The sequence below is a fragment of the Sinocyclocheilus anshuiensis genome, unplaced genomic scaffold (assembly GCF_001515605.1).
Source record: "Sinocyclocheilus anshuiensis isolate Anshui unplaced genomic scaffold, SAMN03320099.WGS_v1.1 scaffold392, whole genome shotgun sequence".
In the NCBI taxonomy this organism is placed as follows: domain Eukaryota; kingdom Metazoa; phylum Chordata; class Actinopteri; order Cypriniformes; family Cyprinidae; genus Sinocyclocheilus; species Sinocyclocheilus anshuiensis.
This window is the reverse complement of record NW_015557091.1, coordinates 52446-75454: the sequence shown is the minus strand read 5'-3', so window position 1 is coordinate 75454 and position 23009 is coordinate 52446. Positions and strand designations below refer to the sequence as shown.

The 23009-nt window shown below is 36.0% G+C and overlaps 1 protein-coding gene across 9 annotated transcripts in view; it reads left to right on the top strand.

The window, feature by feature from the left end:
- LOC107677232 (myosin-2 heavy chain-like) overlaps positions 1-23009 on the top strand; it is a 48166-nt gene that overhangs the window by 4561 nt on the left and 20596 nt on the right. For 5 of the 9 annotated variants that reach the window (XM_016472048.1, XM_016472045.1, XM_016472049.1 and 2 more), the window contains exons 2-13: positions 3781-3858; positions 5246-5311; positions 11706-11857; positions 12555-12639; positions 13516-13569; positions 14118-14292; positions 15468-16185; positions 19851-20013; positions 20180-20287; positions 21759-21815; positions 21919-21987; positions 22062-22151. In XM_016472048.1, the coding sequence (XP_016327534.1) occupies positions 3781-3858; positions 5246-5311; positions 11706-11857; positions 12555-12639; positions 13516-13569; positions 14118-14292; positions 15468-16185; positions 19851-20013; positions 20180-20287; positions 21759-21815; positions 21919-21987; positions 22062-22151 (1815 nt within the window). The remainder of the gene's footprint in view (positions 1-3780; positions 3859-5245; positions 5312-11705; positions 11858-12554; positions 12640-13515; positions 13570-14117; positions 14293-15467; positions 16186-19850; positions 20014-20179; positions 20288-21758; positions 21816-21918; positions 21988-22061; positions 22152-23009) is intronic. The other 4 variants (XM_016472054.1, XM_016472053.1, XM_016472046.1 and 1 more) reach the window with 4 other exon arrangements.

The following is a 23009-nucleotide window of genomic DNA, read 5'->3' as shown; positions in this document are numbered from 1 at the left end:
CGACGCTCTCTACACTGCGCAATGAATCTCTTATTTACACCCTGTCTACACTTTGCTTATGAAAATATTCATGAGATATGTCTGTGATACATTACTCAACGCTGCAAAAACACGTAGAAACCGTTGAAGCTCCCTTTGAGCGCAATCACAAGTATGATGATGATCGGGTCAGTCACATTAGTGCTCCTAAAAAAATGTTCATAGTCGCGCGCAGTAGTTTTCAGTCGCAAATGCGACTGAAATGGTCGCACTGTAGAGCCCTGCCTACAAGATACATGTCATATCGGAGCTTTTATACTATTTTAAGCATTTATTCCAGCTCCAGAACGGTTTTATGGTAAATTCACACGCAAATGCAGGGGGTTTCCAGACTGTATTCTTAAAATTGCCACAGCTGGGTCTCGACTATATTACTGAGGTGACGTTGCCTCCGTTTGCCATCTGTCTCACTGTATAGGTTAGATTGTTATCAAAGAATGAAGTGATGAAGCAAAGAAAGACTGAATATTTGGACGTGAAAGTAAGCGCTTTTGTCTTTGAACGTGAGGGAGAAGTCCAGATAAATGAGCCTCAAAGCAGCACAGAAGTCTTTTTTTAGAAAGCACTTAGAAATTAAGTTGACAGTGAAGTGAATCAGGTCTTTAGGACCTGTAAAGGCAGTCAAAGTCATATGTTAAGAGTCGAATCCTCCTGGCTGTGGATCTTACTTATTTTTAAGGCTCAGATTTGCAGTCATAACCTTCCCAGCAAATTTCTTTAGTATTTGATTCTCATATCTTCTGTCGTCTTGCTCTAAAGATCCACATGAAACCCATTTTACTTCTGTGATGTGATGTATTTCCAAGTGAATCCGAGATATTTAATCAGAAAAAAGTCAGAAAAAAAATGATAATAAAAAGTCTTGGCAAAAGAATAAAGTTATAAATTTTTGAGCATAAAGCCAAAATTATGAGAACTAAGTCAGAAATGCAAGCTCAAAGTCATAATATTTTAAGTATGTCGTCAAAATAAAGTCATAGCAGTCATGATTAAAGTTGTAATTTTGAGAATCAAGTCACAAGAATGAAATTGTACTGTAGCAAAGTTGTAATATTTTGAGTATGAGGTCAAAACTACGAGAATAAAAAAAATCATAGTATTACGAGATTATAATTGCAATATTTTGAGAGCAAAATCAAAATTATGAAAATAAAGTTGTAGTATTATGAAGATTGAGTACAGTTGATGCAGTACAAGATTGAAGTCGTAATATTTTGAGAATTAAGTAGTATATTGTGTACGTTCATTATTTTATAATATAAAAAACATACAATAGTAGGAGAAACAGCGTGAATATTACAATGAATAGAATGCCTCTAGACTTGCGCAATATTCTACTTTATTCTCAAAATATTGCTTTTATCTCAAAACAAAACTTTATTCATATTAAAACTTTATTCTACTAATACTACAACTTTCTCTTAATATTATGACTGTTATATTTTGAATATCTCAGAATATTATGATTCTAATCTTCTTTTGCTAAATAATGTAAATTAGGCCCTAAGTCAGTTTTGATTTTTATCTTGACATAACTAAGTCTCTTGTTCCTTGTTCTTGCTCTTGTTCGCTTGAGTTTTATGCTACATCATGATTATATTCAAAGTTATATTCTTTATTTAAACATTTCAATACTTGAAAAAGCTGCGCAAAGACCTCAGTGAACTGTTATGTTATGAATCGATTCACTTAAAGGGGTCATATGATGCGATTTCAATTTTTCCTTTCTCTTTGGAGTGTTACAAGCTCTTGGTGCATAAAGAAGATCTGTAAAGTTGCAAAGACTAAAGTCTCAAATCCAAAGAGATATTCTTTATAAAAGTTAAGAGTCAACCACGCCTACCTAAAACGGCTCCATAAACACATTGCATTACACCAAATACACCAAATAATGTTCTTTTTAGCAACATCATATGACCCCTTTAAATAGACAGTTTGATTCAGTTGTAGAAACCAACAACAACATCCTAGCCTCATGGCAAACATCACTCACATTGTCATCAGAAAATGCAAAACTCTACACTAGTTGTTGTCATTCAGGTGTACGGCGCACGAGGCCGGCGTTCTGTCAGACATCAATATAGCAGTTTCTCTCTCGCCCTCTTTCTGTCTCACTGCAGTTGGTCAGATTTTTCCAAGTTGTTCATTCCACACATATTTATGTCCATGCGCGTTAAATATCGCATGCGATTAATCGTGCAGCCCTAATGTCCATGCTTTTTGTCATACTATTAGAATCCACCCTCCCCCTTGACGCGCACACACACACACACACACACACACACACACACACACATGCTCTCTGTGAGACAGTCGGCGCTCAGTTCTGCTGTTATGAGAGAAAAAGGGGGGCTGTAAAAATAAACAGAACAAACTTTAACCATTGAAGAGGAAAATCTGGCCTATATTAGCCCTTCTCTCGCTCTCCCTCTCTCTGTCTCTGCGTCTCTGTCCGCTCCTCATCACTGATTTCCCAGAGCACAGAGTCTCCCATTAGCAGGAGATCAGAAGAAACTAGATTTGCATTTCCTGAAGGAAAAGAATAGAGTTAAACTTTTTGGGAAGGTTCACTTTTATCGGGCTGTAGCAAACGCAGTTCAGTACGTCATTGCTATGGGGGTATTTTTTGAATGCTGATCTTGAGTTTATAAAAGTTAGACTGAAATTATGCACATAGTATTTAATTTTTTGGGTTTAATTAATTGCATAAGTTTAATATTTAGGGTTAGTGTTTTGAACTCTAACTGGAAGTCAGTACAGTGAAGCCGTGCGAGAACTAGAAGAATGAATTTCACTTTTGTTTTTTTCGTCCTGCACTTGATCTGAAGAGACTTATTTCTTTCTAACGTTTTTCTTTTGCTCAGACTTTTTTCACAGGCCATCGTTCAAGTTGTCAAACCGACATTCCTTTAACCAGACAATAAACTGGCAATTCATTTGCTCGCTTTTTCTTTTCCAAACCTTAGTGGAATCACAACTCGAATCTCTTTAATATCTCATTTGTTTCTTCTAGACAGCAAGAGATCAAATTGAGACTTTTGCTGAAGTGTCCTGCTTCTCACATGTTTCTCCTGAGAAAAAACACACCTATAATGTCATGTGTGACTTTCAGAAGAGATCTCAACGGTGTAAGATTAACTGTGCAAACTAAAGTCTGCGATCAAAAGTCACAAACTTAGAGGACCTGTGATTTTATAGCTTTATACTCTTAATTTATATCAGCTATGTTGTTTCTCTTTTCCATTTTAGGTTCTAAATGGTTCTAAAATGAAACGTATCTGAGATCTCCAGTAAGTCTGCTGAGCTTTGAAAGAGGAACCTTCATTTTCCCCTAGCGTTTCATTTTTCTCTCATGCGTGCTTTCTTTGAGGTTTCTGTAATATTACAAATCCGTTTGTCGGCACTTTGTTGTGCAGTCACAGGAGGGTCACATGCAGAGATGTTATTCCTGTTTTGGTGCTTTTCATTGGCATGTTTCCTTAAAGGTGAAATGTGTTTTTCAATGTTAAAATACTTTCTCATATCCCAGTGTAATGTTCAGAGTCTTTTCCACATTGCAGACAAAAAGAGACCATCTGACTGACATTTAAAGCGACCAACCACAGTTTGTTTTGTTTTTACGTGCCGATAGGAGCAAGTTTATCTAAAGTAGTTGATGCCACATCAATGTTAAGAAGAACTGATCATTTGTCTTGAATCATGGTCTCATTGTACTTGTGCCATGTGTGTTGCATGTTTCAGGCAAAACCCATCTACGGTGGATGGCTGCTCCTGGCACCTGAAGGAACAAACTTTGACAATCCTCTGCACAGATCACGGGTTCGTATAATTGCAGTGCTCTTTAAAGTCCAGCAAAACCTCACCAAGAACTCGCCACTGCATATGGATTATAATGCAGCGCTGCACTTTTTGCTTAGCAAATTCAGTTTGGCAAAAATGTCTAACAAAAACTTTTTTTTTTGTCCAGGGCCATATTTCACACCAAAATAAAAAGGAGAATAAGAAAATATTTTTGAGAGTATATTGGGAATACTTGTATGTATACACTTAATCACACACACACACACACACACATATATATATATGAGAAATTTTCATGTTCTGTTTGGTGTCATTTTAATAGGTTTATATCAGTTTTCTACTTAATGACTTTTACTAATTGGATGTGATTGTAAATAAAATTAAAAATGAAATAAAATTCTTATTAAAATTCATTGGGCTTTGATTAGGAAGTTCTTAAAATAATTTAAGATTGAAATCTAATTATTATATATCATTATTTTCAAATAATATTTATAATTTTATTATTATTATTATTAGTAAATTATTTAATTCATAATTTATATTTTAATAATTATAACATATTTATATAATGATTATTTTTTACATGTTTGTCACTGGGTCTCTGGGACCACAACCATCTTAACAAAACATGAGGGTTACTTAAATCATGATCGTTAGAGCAGTTTATGCATTATATTTAATACAACAAAGGACCAGAATTGCTTGTCTATTCCACATTGTGTGTGAGTGAAGAGATTGCTGTTCTGTGTGTTTGCTGTACAGTATGTGGGCTTGTTAAGGGACGAACGAGTCAAGTGTGTGTGTGTGTGTTTGAGGGGGCCGTGGAGTCGCTGACTCACTCTCATTCTCTCTCAAGCTGAACTCGTGAGAAACAGCCGGAGAGGGAGTTTGTGGGATGGGAAACAATTCGACAGCAAACAGGAAATCACAGATAGACAAACAAGATGGAAAAATGATATAAATAACCCAAAGTATATGTAGTATATAGAAGTAGGTATGTGTAGGATGTGGTGGTCAACTAAATGGCAATTGCTAATCTCCAAAGTCTAATTAAATAAATATATAAAATGCAATTTAATGACACTGACAAAATTGTGTATACAATATATTGTATATGTAAATAAAATGAATTATTATATTATAAAATATTTACCCCAAATGCACATCTTTAAAAATATTTTTTATTATTAATTGACAGTAACAGGAATTTACCACTTCTGTAAATCAATCATGCAGCTACCATATCAATCCGCTTGCCTGATAATACATGCATTATAATTTATATACAGTGGCCCTAATACACTATGTAGACACTTAAGTCAGACTTAAAATGCTTTCAAGATCTAAAACATGAAGATGGCATCATGTTTCGCTCATGCAATGGTCATTTCTTCTCTTGCAGAAATGGCAGAGGCGTTTTTTCCTTCTGTATGAGCATGGACTCCTGCGTTACGCACTGGATGACATGGTGAGTGAGTGCTATGGCTTTCGTTTGGTTGTATTCTCATACTGTATATACGTGTTGCCATGTTCTGTCTGCAGTATGTGGGCGGCACTGTGTGGACAGACCTTCAGGGTGTTTATGATACTGCCTGTCTGTTGTATGTTGTGTGTGTTTGTATATGTATTGTATGGTATAATATGGCTGAATTCAGGGACGGTGCATAATCGTGACAATGAACATGTTCCTAATGGCACACTACTTCATTTAGTGCACAACTTTAGTTTTTTTAGTTCGATTTTTACTGCATTTGACAGTACTTCTTTCATTTAATATTTTGAAGGATATACCAGGTTCAATACAAGTTAAGCTTGTCCTTTTTTTTCTTTAAAAAAGCCAAAATCTGTGATACAATGGAAATGGGGCCAATTTATTCAAATGTGAAGCTCTTCGTTTTATAAAAGCACTTACAATTACATTTTTCTGTGTGTTATTTGAGCTGTCAAATCGTTCTTGTCCTTTTATGGTTTGTATAGGGTTTTAGGTGTTATTTATTTATATGTAAGATTTTTTCTCACAAAAATCATATTGTTCATGTTTTTTGGCTATGATATTGAAACATTGAGTCCTTAAACGATACAGATTGGTCTCATTCACTTCCATTGTAAGTGCTTCACTATAAACCAGATTATTGTTTTTTTTTTTAAAGAAGTTGAAATTTATTTTTATGTCAATTTACACCACAAATTTGACCGGTTGAGCATAATTTGTACTAAACCAGGAATATTAATTTGCTTCTCTTTCATCTCTCTTTCTTTCGGAGGGGAGGAGTGATGGGCGTATAAAGAGCAGCATAAAGGATGAAAAGCCGTTTGGCTTCATTTGCATTCTTGCGTGTTTGTGATTGTTATTAAGCACCACTTCAGCCCACACGTGATCATGAGTTCTTTTGTACGTGCGTGTTTGTTTACGTAAGTGTGTGTCTGGAACTACATGAACATACAGTCCGTCATTGCTGAATGCAGGAAGGCCAGGTCCGACCCGGCTCGGGTGATGATGATGATCTCTATGTGTGTATGCGTGTGGGTGGGTGAAGCGGCGCTACATCCGAAAGCTACCCACAATCCATCTGTGCCCACTTCCCTCCTACACTCAGGCATCCAGGAACAGAGATGAATGTACACATTACTGGGATCTCTCGTTCTGGAGAAGCGCTCGCAGCAGAGAGAGAAAGAAGGACAAATAAGAGAAATATTTAACAAGGAAGGGATAATATTCTCTTGTAGATACGGACCGTAGTCAGATGCCATGTTTAACTGGACACAACTGAAATGAGGCTGTGATTGACGGACATTGCAGTCAGTTGCTTGTACTGTTTCTTAGGTCATGTCTAATTTTGGGAAAGATGAAAGTGAATGGTGACCAGTGGCTGTCGAGCTCCAAAAAACAATATAAAAGCATTGAAACAGCAGTCCATGTGACTTGTACACTATATCCCAGATCTGATTACTGATTTGTGTGAGGAACAGACTAAAACTGAAATTACTATTCACTGAAGATCTCGCTTGACAACTGATTACTTGGAAAACATTGTCTTCTACTATAAATAACTCCATTCATATTCCACAGAAGAAAGTCATATGGGTTTTTCAAAGAGATGAGGATGTGTAAATGATGACAGGGTTTTCATTTTTAGATTAGCTATTACTTTACACACAAACATGTAGGCAGAGATGTTAATTTAGTAACGCTATGACAGATTCAGCTATTAATGAGTTAAATATAGTTTGTGAGTCTTTTTGAGTGATTCATGAAAGTGAAAATTAATTTGCTTGTGAATTGGATTACAGTGGTTGCGCTGTCTATACACTGTAGAATCCAGTGTTGTTGTTATTAATTTAAACTAAAACTATTGAAAATAAATAGTTTTGGGTAATTGAAATAAAGCTGAAATAAAATGAAATACAATAAAGTAAATAAAGAAAAAAAAGGTAAAAAAAATACTAAAACTTAAAATGAAATAAAAATTAATTATGGCTGTATAGAAATAGGATTTAATTACACACAAATGAATTAAAATGACAAAAGCACACAAAACAAATTTACTAAAACTTCAACTAAAATTAAAATGAAAACTGAAAATATAAAAACAAAAGCTAGTTCAAAACAATAAATACTATAAAGCACATTACTAATTCTAAAATGATACCGATTGAGTTTATCACATCATTTTTAATTCAGACAGCAACTTGAGTTTTTGAGGAAACACTGCTATTTGTTTTACGCACACACACACACACGCACACTCGTGCACACACACTCGCATGCACACACACACACACACACACACACACACACACAGACAGACAGACACAGACCCACCTGAAATGCTTTTTTAATGCAGATGGTTTTGATGTGTCTGTCTGTTGATGTCATCAGCAGGGTTTTCATTGTATCGGTCCCATCAGAAACAGGTGCTGAAGTGGCCGAAATGGTCTCGAGAGAGGTCAGGGTGTCTGGTGTTGACTGGACACCGAACGCTTAAACACATTCGGAGTCTCACGCTGTATTTATAGCTGTTTTCCAACATGTGTTTCCATAACGACCACTCTAACCCTACAATTTAGAATGAATGTAGCGGTGAATCTTACAAAACATGTCAAGAACACCCCAAAATCGACAGAAAAATAAGTATTATGGCTTATTCAGGCTTAATTAGTATCGTCAAGATTATTCAGAACATTAAAGGAAAAATTTGGTCATCATTTAATCACCCTCATGTTTCTCCAAACCTGTATGACCTTCTTTCTTTAGCAGAACACACACAAAAATTGTAAAATGTGTTTTTTGTCCATACAGAGGAAGTTTGTTGTTTTGGATGCCATCGACTGTCATTACATTATGGAAACTCTTAAACTGCCCCTTTCATGTTTTTTGCATTATATCATTTAGTCCATGTGTGTTCGCTTTGAGGTTAGCATTTTATGCTAGAGTACATCTAAAAGTTGACTAAATAAATGGTAACATTGACAGTAAGGTCCCATTTGTTAATTTTAGTTAATGCATTAACTATTATTATAATTATCATTACATTTCTTACAGTATTTATTCATCTTTGTTAATGTTAGTTAATATAAATACAACTATTCATTGTTAATTCATGTTAATAAATAATATTAACAGATACAACTATTGATTTTAATGATGTATTAGTAAATGGCGACATTTAACTAAGATTAATAAATGCTTTAAAAGTATTATTCATGTTAACTGATGTAGTTAACAAATGTTAACCTTATTGTACAGTGTTACCAAATAAACATTCAACATATATGCATCTAAAATGTACAGTCTTTCCTGGAAAACTGACCCAAAATATTGATTTTCATATTTCAATAGGAAATACATCAACACAAGAGAGAAAAATAACATTTTTTCATTTCATAGGGATTTTAAAGTGAAAATGAAATTTCAATTTATAATGTGAAACATGCTATTCAATGGAAAAAGGTAGGATGGTGTTTATTTTGTATTATTTTGTGGCTTCTGTATCGAGATATGCAATGAATTGTGAGTAATGTCATGAATTAATCAGCATGTTACATAATTAATTCGATTGCATTTTTAAAATCGATTGACAGCCCTGCTTTCCTTCTCTCTATCGTCCACTCGTTCACCTTCCTCTTCCTCTGCTGTCCGCCCCCGTTGGACTTAGACTCACTAAAGAGAGAGAAAGAGAGGGATGTGTAGGAGGAAAGAACAGGATGAGAGGAAGATTACAACAGAAGCCTGGCTGCTATTTTCAGACTAGTTGCATCTGTGTATGAATGCATGTGTGTGTGTTGTGATTAAACGGCCAGTTATTGAACATACACGCTGTAATTCACAACCTCAGTGACCTCAGTTCACCAGAAATGATCCCCTGATGTTGACCTGTGGGCCGGTCGAGGGTTAAAGCTGTGGGCATGGGTTTGCTGAACACAGATTCAGCAGTATCTTTGTGTTGCGTAAAACGCTCAGTCAGTCGGGCAGCGTTCCCAGAAGCACCTCTCTAAAGACAACGGGACGCAGAGCAGCACTAGAGGAGTTTTAATGCGATTTATCATTATCACAATGTTCCCACTTCATTCACAAGTCTTTCTTTTTCTAGTTTATCAACCGTTTAGATCAGAGATTTGCAAACTGGAGTTTCCAAGCTGATGAAAAGCTCATCATTTTAATCAAATTTAGGTAACACTTATTTTAAGGACCCATTCTCAGTATTAACTAGCAAGAGTATTACTAGCATACTGACTGTTTATTAGTACTTATAAAGCACATATTAATTCTGCATGACCATATTTTATATCTCTTAATCCGTTAATATTAATTAAAAAGTAATAGTTAGTTAATAGCAAGAATCAGATCTTAAAATAAAGTATGATCACAGTTTATTTTTAATTTAAGTTATTAAATAAATAATAATAAAAACCATCTAAATATTTTATTTGTTTACCTGCGTGTCATTTGACCATTAACCGACATCAGAGAACCGTAAACATAGGAATGTGTTGTTAAATAAAATGTTTTCAATTTTAGGGGTACTCCATAAAATATTTGAAGTCAAAGGTGTTCAGATGACAAAAAAGTTTGGGAATCCCTGATCTAGATAATAATTTCCTTTTTAAATACAAATGGGTAGTTGACATAAAGTTTCAAGGAGTGTCCTGCTGTAATCAATGGAACTTTCTATAATTCACTTGAAAATAATTATTTTAAATTACTTAAAAAAAAAAAAAAAAATATATATTTTAAATGAAACTTTAAAAAGTTTTTTTTTTTTAATTATTTTTACAATTCTTGTAAAACTCATTTATGGACTACATAGAATATGTATGCTTTTAAAATTAATTTGTCAAAATACAGGACCATTGAAGTTAAATGCAAAAACAGCTAAAAATCGAGACTAGTTGGAGTTTGCTTTATACATATGTGAATTTTAACCTAAAATCTAACTAATTTTAAATCTTTCTAATTCTTGCTTGATTGTTAAACATGAAGTTGCAATGAACTTTATAACACATATGGATAATACTTACAATATTGATATAAATTTTGAACCTGATTTTTTGAAAGAAATAAATAAATAAAAAAAAAATATATATATATGTAGCTTCAAATGTGGTTTCAGTTCTAAAATGTCATGTTTTTAAATATGGAAGACCAAACTGAGCACAGGTTGTGGATAAATTAGTTCAGTGGTGGTTAGTTAGATGGAACTAGTCTGGCAGTAAATAGAGGGCAGAAGTCAAACACAATATTTGAACTTGAGGAACTTTGATCTGCAAATATGGTTCACAGAACACAAATCGGGCTGTAATAAAAATGTTGTTGTTGACTTTGAACATAAACAGTTAAATGTATGTTGTAAAGAGTATTTTAGAATAATAAATGAAAATGCTCAATCAAAACATTTTTAATGATAAATATACAACTATATGGAGCAGTTGATTTCACTCTGGAAAATAGAAAGCCAGCAGCTGATAAATGTTAGGTTTGGTTAGGCCACATGTTAAGGGAGGTTAAAGAGGTTTTTCTGGTTGCGAGTGAATCCTGCTGGGATGATTACAGGGACTAAAAGCCCCCCACCGTCCTTTAAAAATGCATGATGTCTCTTTTATGGAACTTGATGTCTCCCATAATGCCTCAGCAGCCTCATCTGCACCTCTGCTGTCATCACTCAGACGTGTCGGCATCCTGTCATCAGTGGTTTTAAAACACACAAACTCATTCAACAGTGGCACTGAAGTGAAACACGGTAAACAAGCGATTAAAAGGAAGCTGGAAACGCAACTTTGAAAAAGAAACTTTAGAAGGCCTGTTTTTTTCAGGGGTTTTGTGTTGTTTGCCTTTCCAAATTTCTGATGAGTATGTGTGTGTTGCTTGGTCACTGTTTCTGTGTGTGTCAGTCTTTCCCGTTGAAAGAGTTATTGTGTGTTTGTGTGTGCGAGTGTGTGTGTGTGTGTGTGTGTGTGTGTGTGTGTGTGTCTGAATGCTGGCTGCACAACAAAGAAGGAATTTTGCAACTAGTCAAGAACAAGAAGTAAAATATCGAGAGATGTTGTGAAAGACGGTGAGAGAGAAACTTGGATGAGATTGTCAGAGGAGGTTCGGTAGGGAATGACAGAAATACAGGGAGAATGAACCGGTTTGTGGTGTTTTTGTGGTATGTATTTTAGGGAGGTCATGTGCCACACGTTTACACAAACACACACTTTGCTTTGCCACCTAGATGAGCACGTAGCATAGACTTCTGTTGGTTTTATATTAAGCCAATTATAGTGCAATAACCAAACTATAATTCTAAAAGAAAATGTTAATTTTTTTAAATGTATAAATCTGTAAAAATGTAAAATAAAAATGTATTGTGTGTGTGTTTCAGGCCAGCACTCTTCCCCAGGGCACCATAAACCTGAATCAGTGTGTGGATGTTGTGGACGGTGAGAGCCGGACGGGTCAGAAACACTCGCTGTGCATCTGCACGCCAGAGAAAGACCATTACATACGTGCTGAGAGCAAAGAGATCATACATGGGTGAGTTACACACACGCACGGATGAACAATGAGCGTTAATTCATATCTCACAGTTGATCATAAGATATTTTTACAACTGTCTGATGTTTATATGCAGTTTAACACGTCACTGTATTGATGTGATGAACTACTGAAGGACAAAAATGTAAATTTAACATCCGACAATTAATTATGTTTTGAAAAAAAGCATCTTATCCCTTTCATTTCCACATGCACGTTCACTCTATGAGCTATTTGAGATTAATCGTGACTGATGCATTTAATCATTAACATTTACTTCTTTAGCAGACGCTTTTATCCAGTGACTTACAAATGGGGAACATCACAAGCAATTTGTCATAGAGCCATCTGTATCACTTGCTTGCTGCATAATGCATAAATTTATAAGACTTGCAGATAAGAATATAAGAGCAAAACATAAATTACATTTGAGATGTCAAAACTAGCAAGAAACTGACACAAAACAGGTTAGTTTATGAACGATGTGTTGCTATGTAATGATTGCTATTGAGAGGACAATTTGTGTTTATCTCCTTTTTTCATCTGGTAAAGCTTGATATGGGTTTGGTTTTAAACATTAATGTAAGTAATGACTAATGAGATCACTCACTGATTGATACAGTCTGTCTAATTAGATAAGCAATTACTAACTAATTGGTGTTTTGAAATAATGCCCAAAGGTTGTTTGTGTCTTAAGGTGGCAGGAGGCGCTGATGGTTTTCCCACGAACCAACAAACAAAACCAGAAGAAGAAACGGAAGGTGGAAACACCAACGCCACAGGTACACATATATATTATATATTTCACCCCAAAAGTAATAATTTAGTCACTTAAAATAATTTTTTCAAAGTTTAATTTTAAGGCAAGCTATTCCTTTAACTAGCTTAACCAGCAAGCATTTTTGTCAGTAAACCTGCATAGCAGTATCACCGGCTGGTTTTTACTGGTGAACTGTATGGTTGTGTTAGTCCTCCAGCTAAACCAGCACTAGACCAGAATCAATCAGACCAGTATTCCAATCAGTGCCTGCGTCTAGACGTAACTGATGTGTGTTTGTGTTTTGCCGTAAGCATGAGCTTTGTCTTCATTCTTGGACTACATTTACAAACTCACACACACACACACACACACACACACAGGCCAAGTATTTCACTCACCTCATTCAGTGAATGACAGCAAAAAGAATCTACTCTGGAATCTGAAGGTGTTTCTTCATCTTTGCACAGGCAGCTCAAATTTTCTAGTCCTTAGATAAGATGGTTTATTGGCTAGTATTTTGTTCTACCAAGCAGGATTTTGTGACCGAGTCTGCTTGGAAAGCCAGTACTTCGTTTTTTATTTTTATTTATTTTTATTATTTATATTTGTATTCTTTTATTTGTTTTATATTTTTCTTGGAAAATGGTCTTAAAAATCAGTCATATGTGTATATAAAAATTATTTTTACACATTTTTTTCTTTTTCTATTTTCAAAGATTTTTTGTATACAACAAATCTCAGCCATTTTTTCATACACTTTTTATTTTATTTTATTTTTTTGGTTATTGTTCATTTTATTTTATTGCTCAGTCCTCTAGTTAATAGATTAATGAAGTGTTTTAAACTGACGTCAGGATTTGTTTGCTTTGCTCTGACCTCCTGACCTGTGTTTTGTCAGGCTGCTGATCTTCTAACAGATCGATGCTCCCTGCAGAACATCAATGGTTTTATTGTAAGTCCAGAACCAGCATGATCCAACCAATCAGAGCGCAGCACAGGAATCTGATCAGTACATAAATTCCGGGTGTTTTTGGAGGTCATATGATTGGCAGGAATGAGAACCTTGTCATAATTTGTCCAGTAAATAATTATCATGTGTGTGCTTCTGCTGGGACGCTGGGTGACTCACGCAGGCGTGTGTGTGTGTGTGTGTGTGTGTGTGTTTGGTTTCATGCAGAAAAATTCACTGAGTGATTTTATGATTTAATCAAAAAGGTATTACTGGGCGGTCAGGTGGAAACAGGAAAGACACAGACTCTAATCTGCGAGTGTGTGTTTAGTGTGGGGTGTGGTGCTGAGCGTAAATCAGAGTGTGTATGAAATCATGGCACAATAGCTCATTTGTTATCAGCCTGCAAGTTTAGACAGTTAGATTCGTGTGTGTATCTGTCTGCACACACACAGCTGTTTTTGACATCAAAGAGCTCTTTGTTCTTGACTATGGGTTAGTTAAATATTATGCTTGTCTGTATGTCTCTCTTTCTCTGTTTCTGTGTTCAGGAACCAGGTCCTGCGAAGGTGACGGTCACCAGTACCTGCAGCAGCAGCAGTATGGTGTGTCTCCCCAGCGCTATAGCTCACGCAGAGCGAGTGCCGCCCACCCGGGCCACCCTGTGGCAAGAGGAAACATGGAGTCGAACCACCATACCGACAAGCTGCAGCCTGAGTCAGCTGGGTACCAACACACAAAAACACACACAATTCATCTGAAACTCACAAAAACAAGGTTATGACACTATGACACTACTGTTGTGGGGTGTCAGTCGTTCAGCTGACAAAATATTGAAATTACATCTTTCATGTCACACCTTAGCGACGTCATAGCAACGCCATGGCAACCACTCATAACACTGTAGCACAGAGTGCAACAGTCAGGTTCCGAAAGTAAAACTCCCATTCATTTTCTCTAATAATAATTAATAATAATAATAATTTATGCATTTAGCAGACGCTTTTATCCAAAGCGACTTACAGTGCATTCAGGTTATACATTTTATACCAGTATGTATTTTTTATCTCTATGTATTATTTTGCAATAAATGTAAAATATATTTTCTAAATACACAATCAGCATCTTTAAATCAGTAGTTTTATATTTGTCCATGGACTGTCATTCACAGTGCCTCATGGGATTGTAGTTCTTTCCCTCAGTAATGCCTTTAAGTTCACATTATTGTGCCTTTGTCCTTTTGTCCAGTTTTCAAGTAGCTTTTTTGCTTCAAATCAAAGTTTGTACTGTTGTGGTTCACCTCGTAGCTAGGCTTATAACTCTTAAACGAAGACTTTTTAAAGATCCCCATGGGAGAAATGAATAGGAAAAATACTTACGGAACCAAGGCCACTGAAAAAGCGGGCAGACACTGCTTTTTTTGTGATATTTTCTTCATAAAATCTAGTTAAATGTCTACTTTGATTATGACGTCACAGTCAGTTATTGGCATCATGTTCAATACATGTGATTATATTAGTGATTTACATCACCAGGGAACTTTCTTATTTTCACTTATTTTCAAATGAAAATGTCCACTTCACACATAATATAGTCACTTGACCTCAGATTTCTGGGAAAACACATTAAACAAAAAGAACATTTAATTTGCCCTCACAAAAACCACAGTAACCATCATTAAATGTTACCTCAGTAAAACTGTGGTAACTTGGTGCTAGTCACCACTGTCATTATTAAACTAAATGACAGATTCTCAAAGCGTCTTGCACTGTTTGAAAGAGATCCCAGATTCATTTAGTATGATTTTGCAGTAGTAACTAGGTATTCTGGCAGCTGTAATGCTACCATGGTGCATTTTTATAAAGTACTGACTGAGATTTTTCGGTCTTTCTCACGCTCAGACTCAGGAAACTCGAGTGTTGGTCGTAAGCCACGGGTGGAGAGTGGATATTTTTCGCTGGAAAAACCCAAACCCGAAGAAGACGAAGAACGACAGCATCATCGCCAGCAGGAGCAAGAGCCGCCGCCACCGCAGCAGCATCCGCCCCCTCTGCTTTCTGCTTCCTCCACCACATCCTCCTCTTCCTCTCGCTCCAGGTATCTCTCCTTTGATCCTGAGCTCTTCAGCTCTCCAATCAGCTCACACAAACACACGTCACATGACCCACACAGCACTGCTAACACACAGACTTCCAGCATTACATATAACGCCCACGCTCACAAACACAACACACAAAGACTTAGCAAATCAGAGGAGCATGTTTCAGCGGACGCCCCATCACTGGATTCCCAGCTCTCGTCGGATGCAAATCTCTGTCCCCTTCCCAGCCCGGACACGCTCTCCGGTCCGAACCCGCATGCAAACATCCTCCCATCGTCCCTGTCTTCCTCTCAGAGCTCTTTAGACTCTGAGCAGGGTCCGGAGAGCCGTGTGGGCGGAGCCTCGGGCAGGGCGGGGCGAGGTGGGCAGGGTTACGCCGCCCTGGCGGATGTGCCGCGGGCACGGAGACTCAATCATCGGGAAGCGTTCCGATCCAGTAAGGAGCGGCAGGAGCTGCGAGCGCGCAAGAGGAGCCCGGGCCGGGAGGAAGTGGTGCGGCTGTTCGGACATGAACGAAGGTGATGAGCCTGTACAGTTACATACACATACAAAAGCTCTGTTTCAAACCCTATCTTCTTAGACAGCATCTTTAGAAGTAGCTGATTTGAAACACTACATGGGCGGCAAATCTTGTAATTGGCATTCATGCGTGCCCCACAAATAGCACTTAAAAGACGTTCAGTTCTGTATCATTTGATGCATTTCTAAGACCTCTAAATGATCAATATGATCAAAACTTTGCATGTCTCTGATTGATAGTTTGTGCTGAACCAAATTGCGTACTTTTGTTCAGTTTGAGCTTCTAAATAAAATTGAGGTGTTTTTTCCCCTCCATGTTTTTTCTCCTATATCATGCTGTATGAGCCATAAAAGCCTGATGAATCAAACATGATACTCAGAAACCATATACGCAAACTTTTTAACAATTTTTTTTTTTACGTTTTTGTCTAAAGGTTCAATAAATCATTCAAATAAAAAAAATTACATTAATAATATTATAAAATATATTAAATATAAAATATTAATTATAAATATTAAAAATTTTTAAAGACATTGTGAATAAAATATATTTTGCATTCAGTTTATTCCAGTGGTAGGAATGAGGAAGAAATTATTTGGTGCACTTGTAATATTAACATGTAGTTAAGTTAATTACTTGATGCTCTAATTGGCACAAAATAATATGCTGTACACCCAAATAATTGTTAAAATTCTTTTTAATTAAATAGGCTATTTTCTATCTTCTTTTCAGTAGCGACTAAAGTGTATAATCATCATTTCATCCGATGTCGTTTTTTAAGTGAAAGGATACTGCCTTTTTGTGTTTATGATGCCTAAAAATGCTGTCTAGGAATGCAAGTCGCTAGAGTTTGTACCAGAGCCAATGACACACACACACATTCTATTCAAATATACATACATTTAAATCACCGAAATAAAGTTTGTTAAAAGACGTTCATGTTTTACAGCCTCATTAGCCTTTATAGTTAATAGTCTGATTGCAATAGAGGAGATACACAGTTCTGAACAGGGAACTGAAGATATGCAGCTACTTCCCCTGCAGTAAAAACACAATCTGCTCGTTCAATCCGAGCCAACACGCCTGCTGTTTACCTCTCAGAGAGAGCGTGGAGGTTATATCTCCACCTGCTGGAGCCAGCAGGAAGAACCAGCCGGTTATCTGTCAATGACACTCAGGACGAGCAAGTTGAGATGCAGGGAGGATGCGCTGCTAACTTTCTGAGCCAATGCTGTGTGCCTTTAGTGCTCGGAATCATGACATTCATCTCATTCTTGCAGCTTTAGCACCACCTAGTGAACACTGTGTAGAACTGAACTTCCAGCCTAATCGCTCTTCCATTTTGTTGAAATCTCAATGCAGTCCTGAATGCTGTGCCGTTCAGTTCTGTATCTGTGATTAAAATGTTCTGCGCCGTTCTTTCCTGATCTCTCTCTCTCTCTCTCTCTCTCTCATGCTTTTTCTGTGTCTTCAGCTCATTTTTGCTTTTTATTTGATCTGTTTCTTCTCTTTTTCAGGCAGTCCTCTGAAACTCTGCACTTCCTGCCCTGTGCCGCGCCCCGCCACGCCCACTGACACGCCCACTGCTTACTTTCATTCCACCTGCTGGGGCCAAACTATAACACACACGATACACATCTCAGAATCAGAGACATAGAAACTAAGGCCTTTTTCACACCGCAAGCAGCGTGTATTTATTTTGGCACATGTTTCTTTATTTTGGCCACCTAAGCAGCACAGTGATGCATAGACGCATAGTCATGTAAGTTCCATTTTGCTGAGATTTTTACCATTTAAATGTAAATGTGATCACATAAATTAGATTTGGTCTACTTTTGTAATAATAATTCTCAGACCCCTCCAAATAAATATTTAATAATTATAATGATAATTATAAAAATATAATATTATTTAGAAGTAAATATTTTCTAAATGTATAAAAAAATAGATTTTTTTTTTTAAGTACAGTACCATTAATCAAATTTGGAAAGAGTTTTTTTTAAGTAGTCTCTTCTGCTCACCATATGATTTAAAAATACAGTAAAAACTGTAATATTGTGAATATTATTACACTTTAAAATAAACATGTTCTGTGAATATATTTTAAAATGTAATTTATTTCTGTGATGCAAAGCTGAATTTTCATCATTACTTCAGTCTTCAGTGTCACAAGATCCAAAGAAAATATTGAAAAAAAAAAAGCATTCTACCTCTGCTGTGTGTCATTGAATAAATATATAACACGCAACTTCACATAAATAATAACTTTCATTTATGGCTAAAATTGACAAGATTTTTTAAATTACAGTATTGTATATATGGTAATGTATTATATCAGTTAGCATTGTATTTTAATGGTTATGATACATAGCAGAGGTAGTTTTAGGATTTATGATTTTTTAAAAATTAAATTATAAAAAACAAAATAGAACTTATGTTGGTGAATATGAAGGGATGAGAGAAAGTTATCTTAATTTATTTATTTTAAATAAAGAAATTATTTATTTTAATGCTGTGCATCAGAAACGCGGTGAAAACAATACAGGTATGCTGCTGCTTTATTTCAGTGTGAAACAGGTGTAAAAGATGAATTGTTCCTACTAACACATGGGTGTACACAGGGACAAAGACTGATGCTGTCTGGGTTTCTGCTCATGGCTGTTGTTGCTGGTTTCCTGTGTCTGACCCTCTGCTCTACCATATGCTCTTATAAGACACACCAAATTCATCATGTTAAACAAAAACCACAAATCAATGACACGCTAGCATCTCAGATACTCGCTACTGAGAAAAGCGTTACAGTTTCAAACACTAAAATCCTTCTAAAGGTCATTTTGCAGAGGATATTATGCTTGTCTGTGTTAGCTAGCTCCAGTTCACAAAGGAAACGGTGCAGCATTGCATGCCAAGAGTTGCTGCATTATAAATGAGAAGTGATTTTTCACAACTAATTGCAATAATTACATTACATCGGCTTTGAATGCGTGTCATCCAATCTGAGCCGTGCTGAAGCGATCAAGATGTACAGTGTCAAGAGTTTTAACATCATAACAGAGGGAAAACAGTGAAAAACAGTTTCCAGCCACATTTCCTGTTTGATTTATGGCAGTGTTGAGGTTATTCCCAATGGTCAGTTTCAGCTGACTGACCAGTAATGAACAGAGGAAGTGTTGTTGTTTTTTTCATCTTTCCATGAAATATCTCCAGAATCCTTCCTCAGTAGATGCAAACACCCTGCAGCGTTAGGTAGAAATGTTGAAATGTTCATTTATTATTGCATTTAGTAGTTTATTTATTATGCATTGCATTTAATACTATTAAAAAGAAGTAGAAAGTTTTAGGATTTTAATTTTTTAATTAAATACTAAACCACACAATAGAACTTTTAAGTTGGTGAAAATTAAGTGATGAGTGAAAATGAACATTTATTTATTTTGATTTTAAATAATTTCTTTTGATTAAACATATATTAAAATGGAAAAAAGAACCTTATGCATTATGAGCCTAATGAATTATGCATTGCATTTAACTCCGTTTATGATCGAAGGCATTATTTTGGAGTCAGAAATAGAGGATGAAGATCTGTGATGAAAGGAAAGCGTCTGTCTATGCTATATTTTCCCATTGCTTCTCTTCTGACCTCTGTGTGTGTGTGTTTTGCAGCAGACGTTCACAGGTCATCGAGAGATTTGAGTGTCATGACACTGTCAGCACTCCAGAGCAAATGGACACAACCAATTCTTCAACAGACCCCGCCCCTTCTTATTCTAAAACAGCCAATCAGAGAGCAGGACGCAATGATAGACGCCTCTCCAACCAGAAACAGGTACTCGTTTAACATTTTTTTTCTGATTTAACTTACCATCTGTTGAAATTGAGTTCTGAGAGCTCTGAGTCACTGCCTGTTTTGTAATGAAATTTCAAGGAGGCCTAATAGCAATAACAGTTCGTTGAATTCATTAATTTCTGATTTTTTTATTAATCTGTTACAGGAATTTTCATTGGATTCAGCTAAAGGACGGACAGATGACGTTTCTTCACTAGCTGGTTACCGCAGGGCCAAAAGTCTGGATCGCAGAGCCACAGAGACACTCATGACTGTAAGACCACACAAATACAAAAATAACACACATTAATATCTTTTAATTATGGCTATCATTGACAAGAATTTTTAATTGCAATATAGTATGTATGGTAATGTATTATATATAAGTACACTGCATAGTCTTCATGCAACATTTGAGGCTAATTATAATAAGTTTGTAAGTGCCTAACTGAAGTGTGTTAATAAAATATGCTTCTGTAGTTAATTGCTCTTAAGAACACATCATGATTATTAATAAGGGACTGCAAGGCTGTCTAAGAGTGTCTGTGTGTTTCAGCTGTTAGTACTTTGTTCATGCAAACCCAACCCAGAACCACTTCACCACCCTCGATTATAAATAGCATTCGCTCAGAGTGTTAGGACCAGAGACACCGACACATGCCCAAACACACACACATGAGAACACAGATTCATGTTCATACACACAGAAAGACGGCATGTGAGTCAGAAGTGTGTGAAGAACAGGTCACAGATGAAACTCAACAAGACTAAGGTACTGTGAACCTAACGGCTAACTAGCAAACGGCCGGTGGGTGTGATCTCAACCTGAGCAGATCTGCTCGAAACGCCTGCATTAGATGGCAGAGGGTTTGTATTATTACTGGTTGTGGTATTTTAGGCTTTGTGTGGTGCCACTGCCTGTATTTGTGCGGGACCCATCTGACTGTGTTCGCTGGTGGTTTTATGATGCAGAAGTCATTTTTTTAGAGACTTTTAGAGAACTTTATTAACTTTGAATGCAGGCTCTTTTGAATATACAATGTTGTTCTTTTTTTCTGTATTAGTTTTGCTGTATTAAGTTTTAGCATATTTAATAAATTAGTTACATTATTATATTTGTTTATGATGTCTTAACTCTTGATGTCTTGTTCAAAAGTGTTTATATGTCGCTAATTGCATGTAAAGTTGTTTAAAACAGCATTTCCCAAACCCCTTTTTAAATCGCAAGTAGTTGAACTATCATGAATTGTGATCAAAAATCTTACGGACAAAATATGGCAAGATATGATTCTTTTTTCTGACGGTCTGGGTTCAGGAAATATATATGCCATTCATTTTCTCTGTAGGTATGTGAAAAAAAAAAATTGAATTCTTAAACCAAATAAACCGGCTACAAGATAAGCTGTATTTAAAAGGCAAAATGTATTTAAAAATCAGAAAAATATGGTGCAATTCTCATCGGGGTTTATTCATGAGAAACAAGAACATTTTTTAATGTAAATAATTTATAAATCCATTTTTTCCAGAGAATTATTGCATTGAATTGAATGAGCATCAAACTGGATTAAATTAAAATAAAATTTTAAAAACTATTAGAATTTTAAAATGTATTTTAAATAAACAGTCCCTGCTCTAGAACATGTATTGCAGCACTGTGTTTGTGTTTTTTGTTTAGTAACGTTTAGCTGTTCCTTGTTAATGTTGGTAGTCTATTCATTTCATGTATTATTCTCATCTCTTTTCAGCCAGACCTGCTGAACTTTAAGAAAGGATGGATGACCAAACTGTACGAAGATGGATTGGTGAGTCTAAACCGAAACCAGTCAGGAATTGATGTGCTTCAGTGATGTTTGAATTTTTAATAAGGAGTTTATTCAAAAGGTTTGTTCTGCTTCTGTCTCTCAGTGGAAGAAACACTGGTTTGTTCTGACCGATCAGAGCCTGAGGTTCTACCGCGACTCCATCGCTGAGGAGGTACGCGTTTCATCAGCGATTAAACCCATTTTTTAATCAAGTGACTGTTTAACAACGTCCCTCGTGTTCCTCAGGCCGCTGATCTGGACGGAGAGATCGATCTGTCCACGTGCTACGATGTGACCGAATTCCCAGTTCAGAGGAACTATGGCTTCCAAATCCTTGTGAGTGATGCTGTTTTATTGTTTCTGTTGTATTTTACCTCATAAAGACTGTGCAGTAGGCCTGGTATTACGTATATAGCAGAAATGTATACCAAATGTAAATGTTAGTGTTGTCACGGTACCAAAATTTCAGTGTTCGGTACCAATACCAGTGAAAATCCACAGTTCTCACAAAAACATGCTAATTAAAAAATTTGACTATACTTTCATTTAATCCAAACTGTGTACACATTTAATTTTAAAGAGCTTTTAAAACCTTCTAGAGTTATTCAGCCAAGAATAACAACTAAGTTAGCTTCAGAACTGCTTTTCTGACTGATATGACAAACAATGTTAACCATTTGTACTCTAATATTTTAGATTCACAATTCATTTAAAAGCCTCTGGTGTGTAAAAATAGTAAATATCATCATGTCCTCCTGTTTTTTTTTTTACCGTAATAAAAGTTATAGGAGCATTAAATAGATAATAAAAAAACTTCATTCTAATGCTCATTATATTAGCGTTAGCCGCGCTTATGCTAATGATTAACTACTCTAATAACAGCGTTCATTTCAATCCGACATTCAAATTAAAATATTGAATAATATTCATAACAGAAGCGATATTTCCCCAAAGACTTGCACTCTATTTGTGGCGGCATATAAATGCAAATTCATTCTCTGCCAGCAGGAGGCGCTTGTAGAGCGGCACAGATAGAGGTTTCCCTGGTAACGGCTGTAATCAAATAAGCGCTGCACTCACAAATGCTGCTTTATCAGGCATTACAGGCTAGATGAAATGAAAATGACATCCATAATTTTCTGAAGACAGTCGGTTTCCTTCAGAAATACAGTGATATAAAAACACCCGCACCGG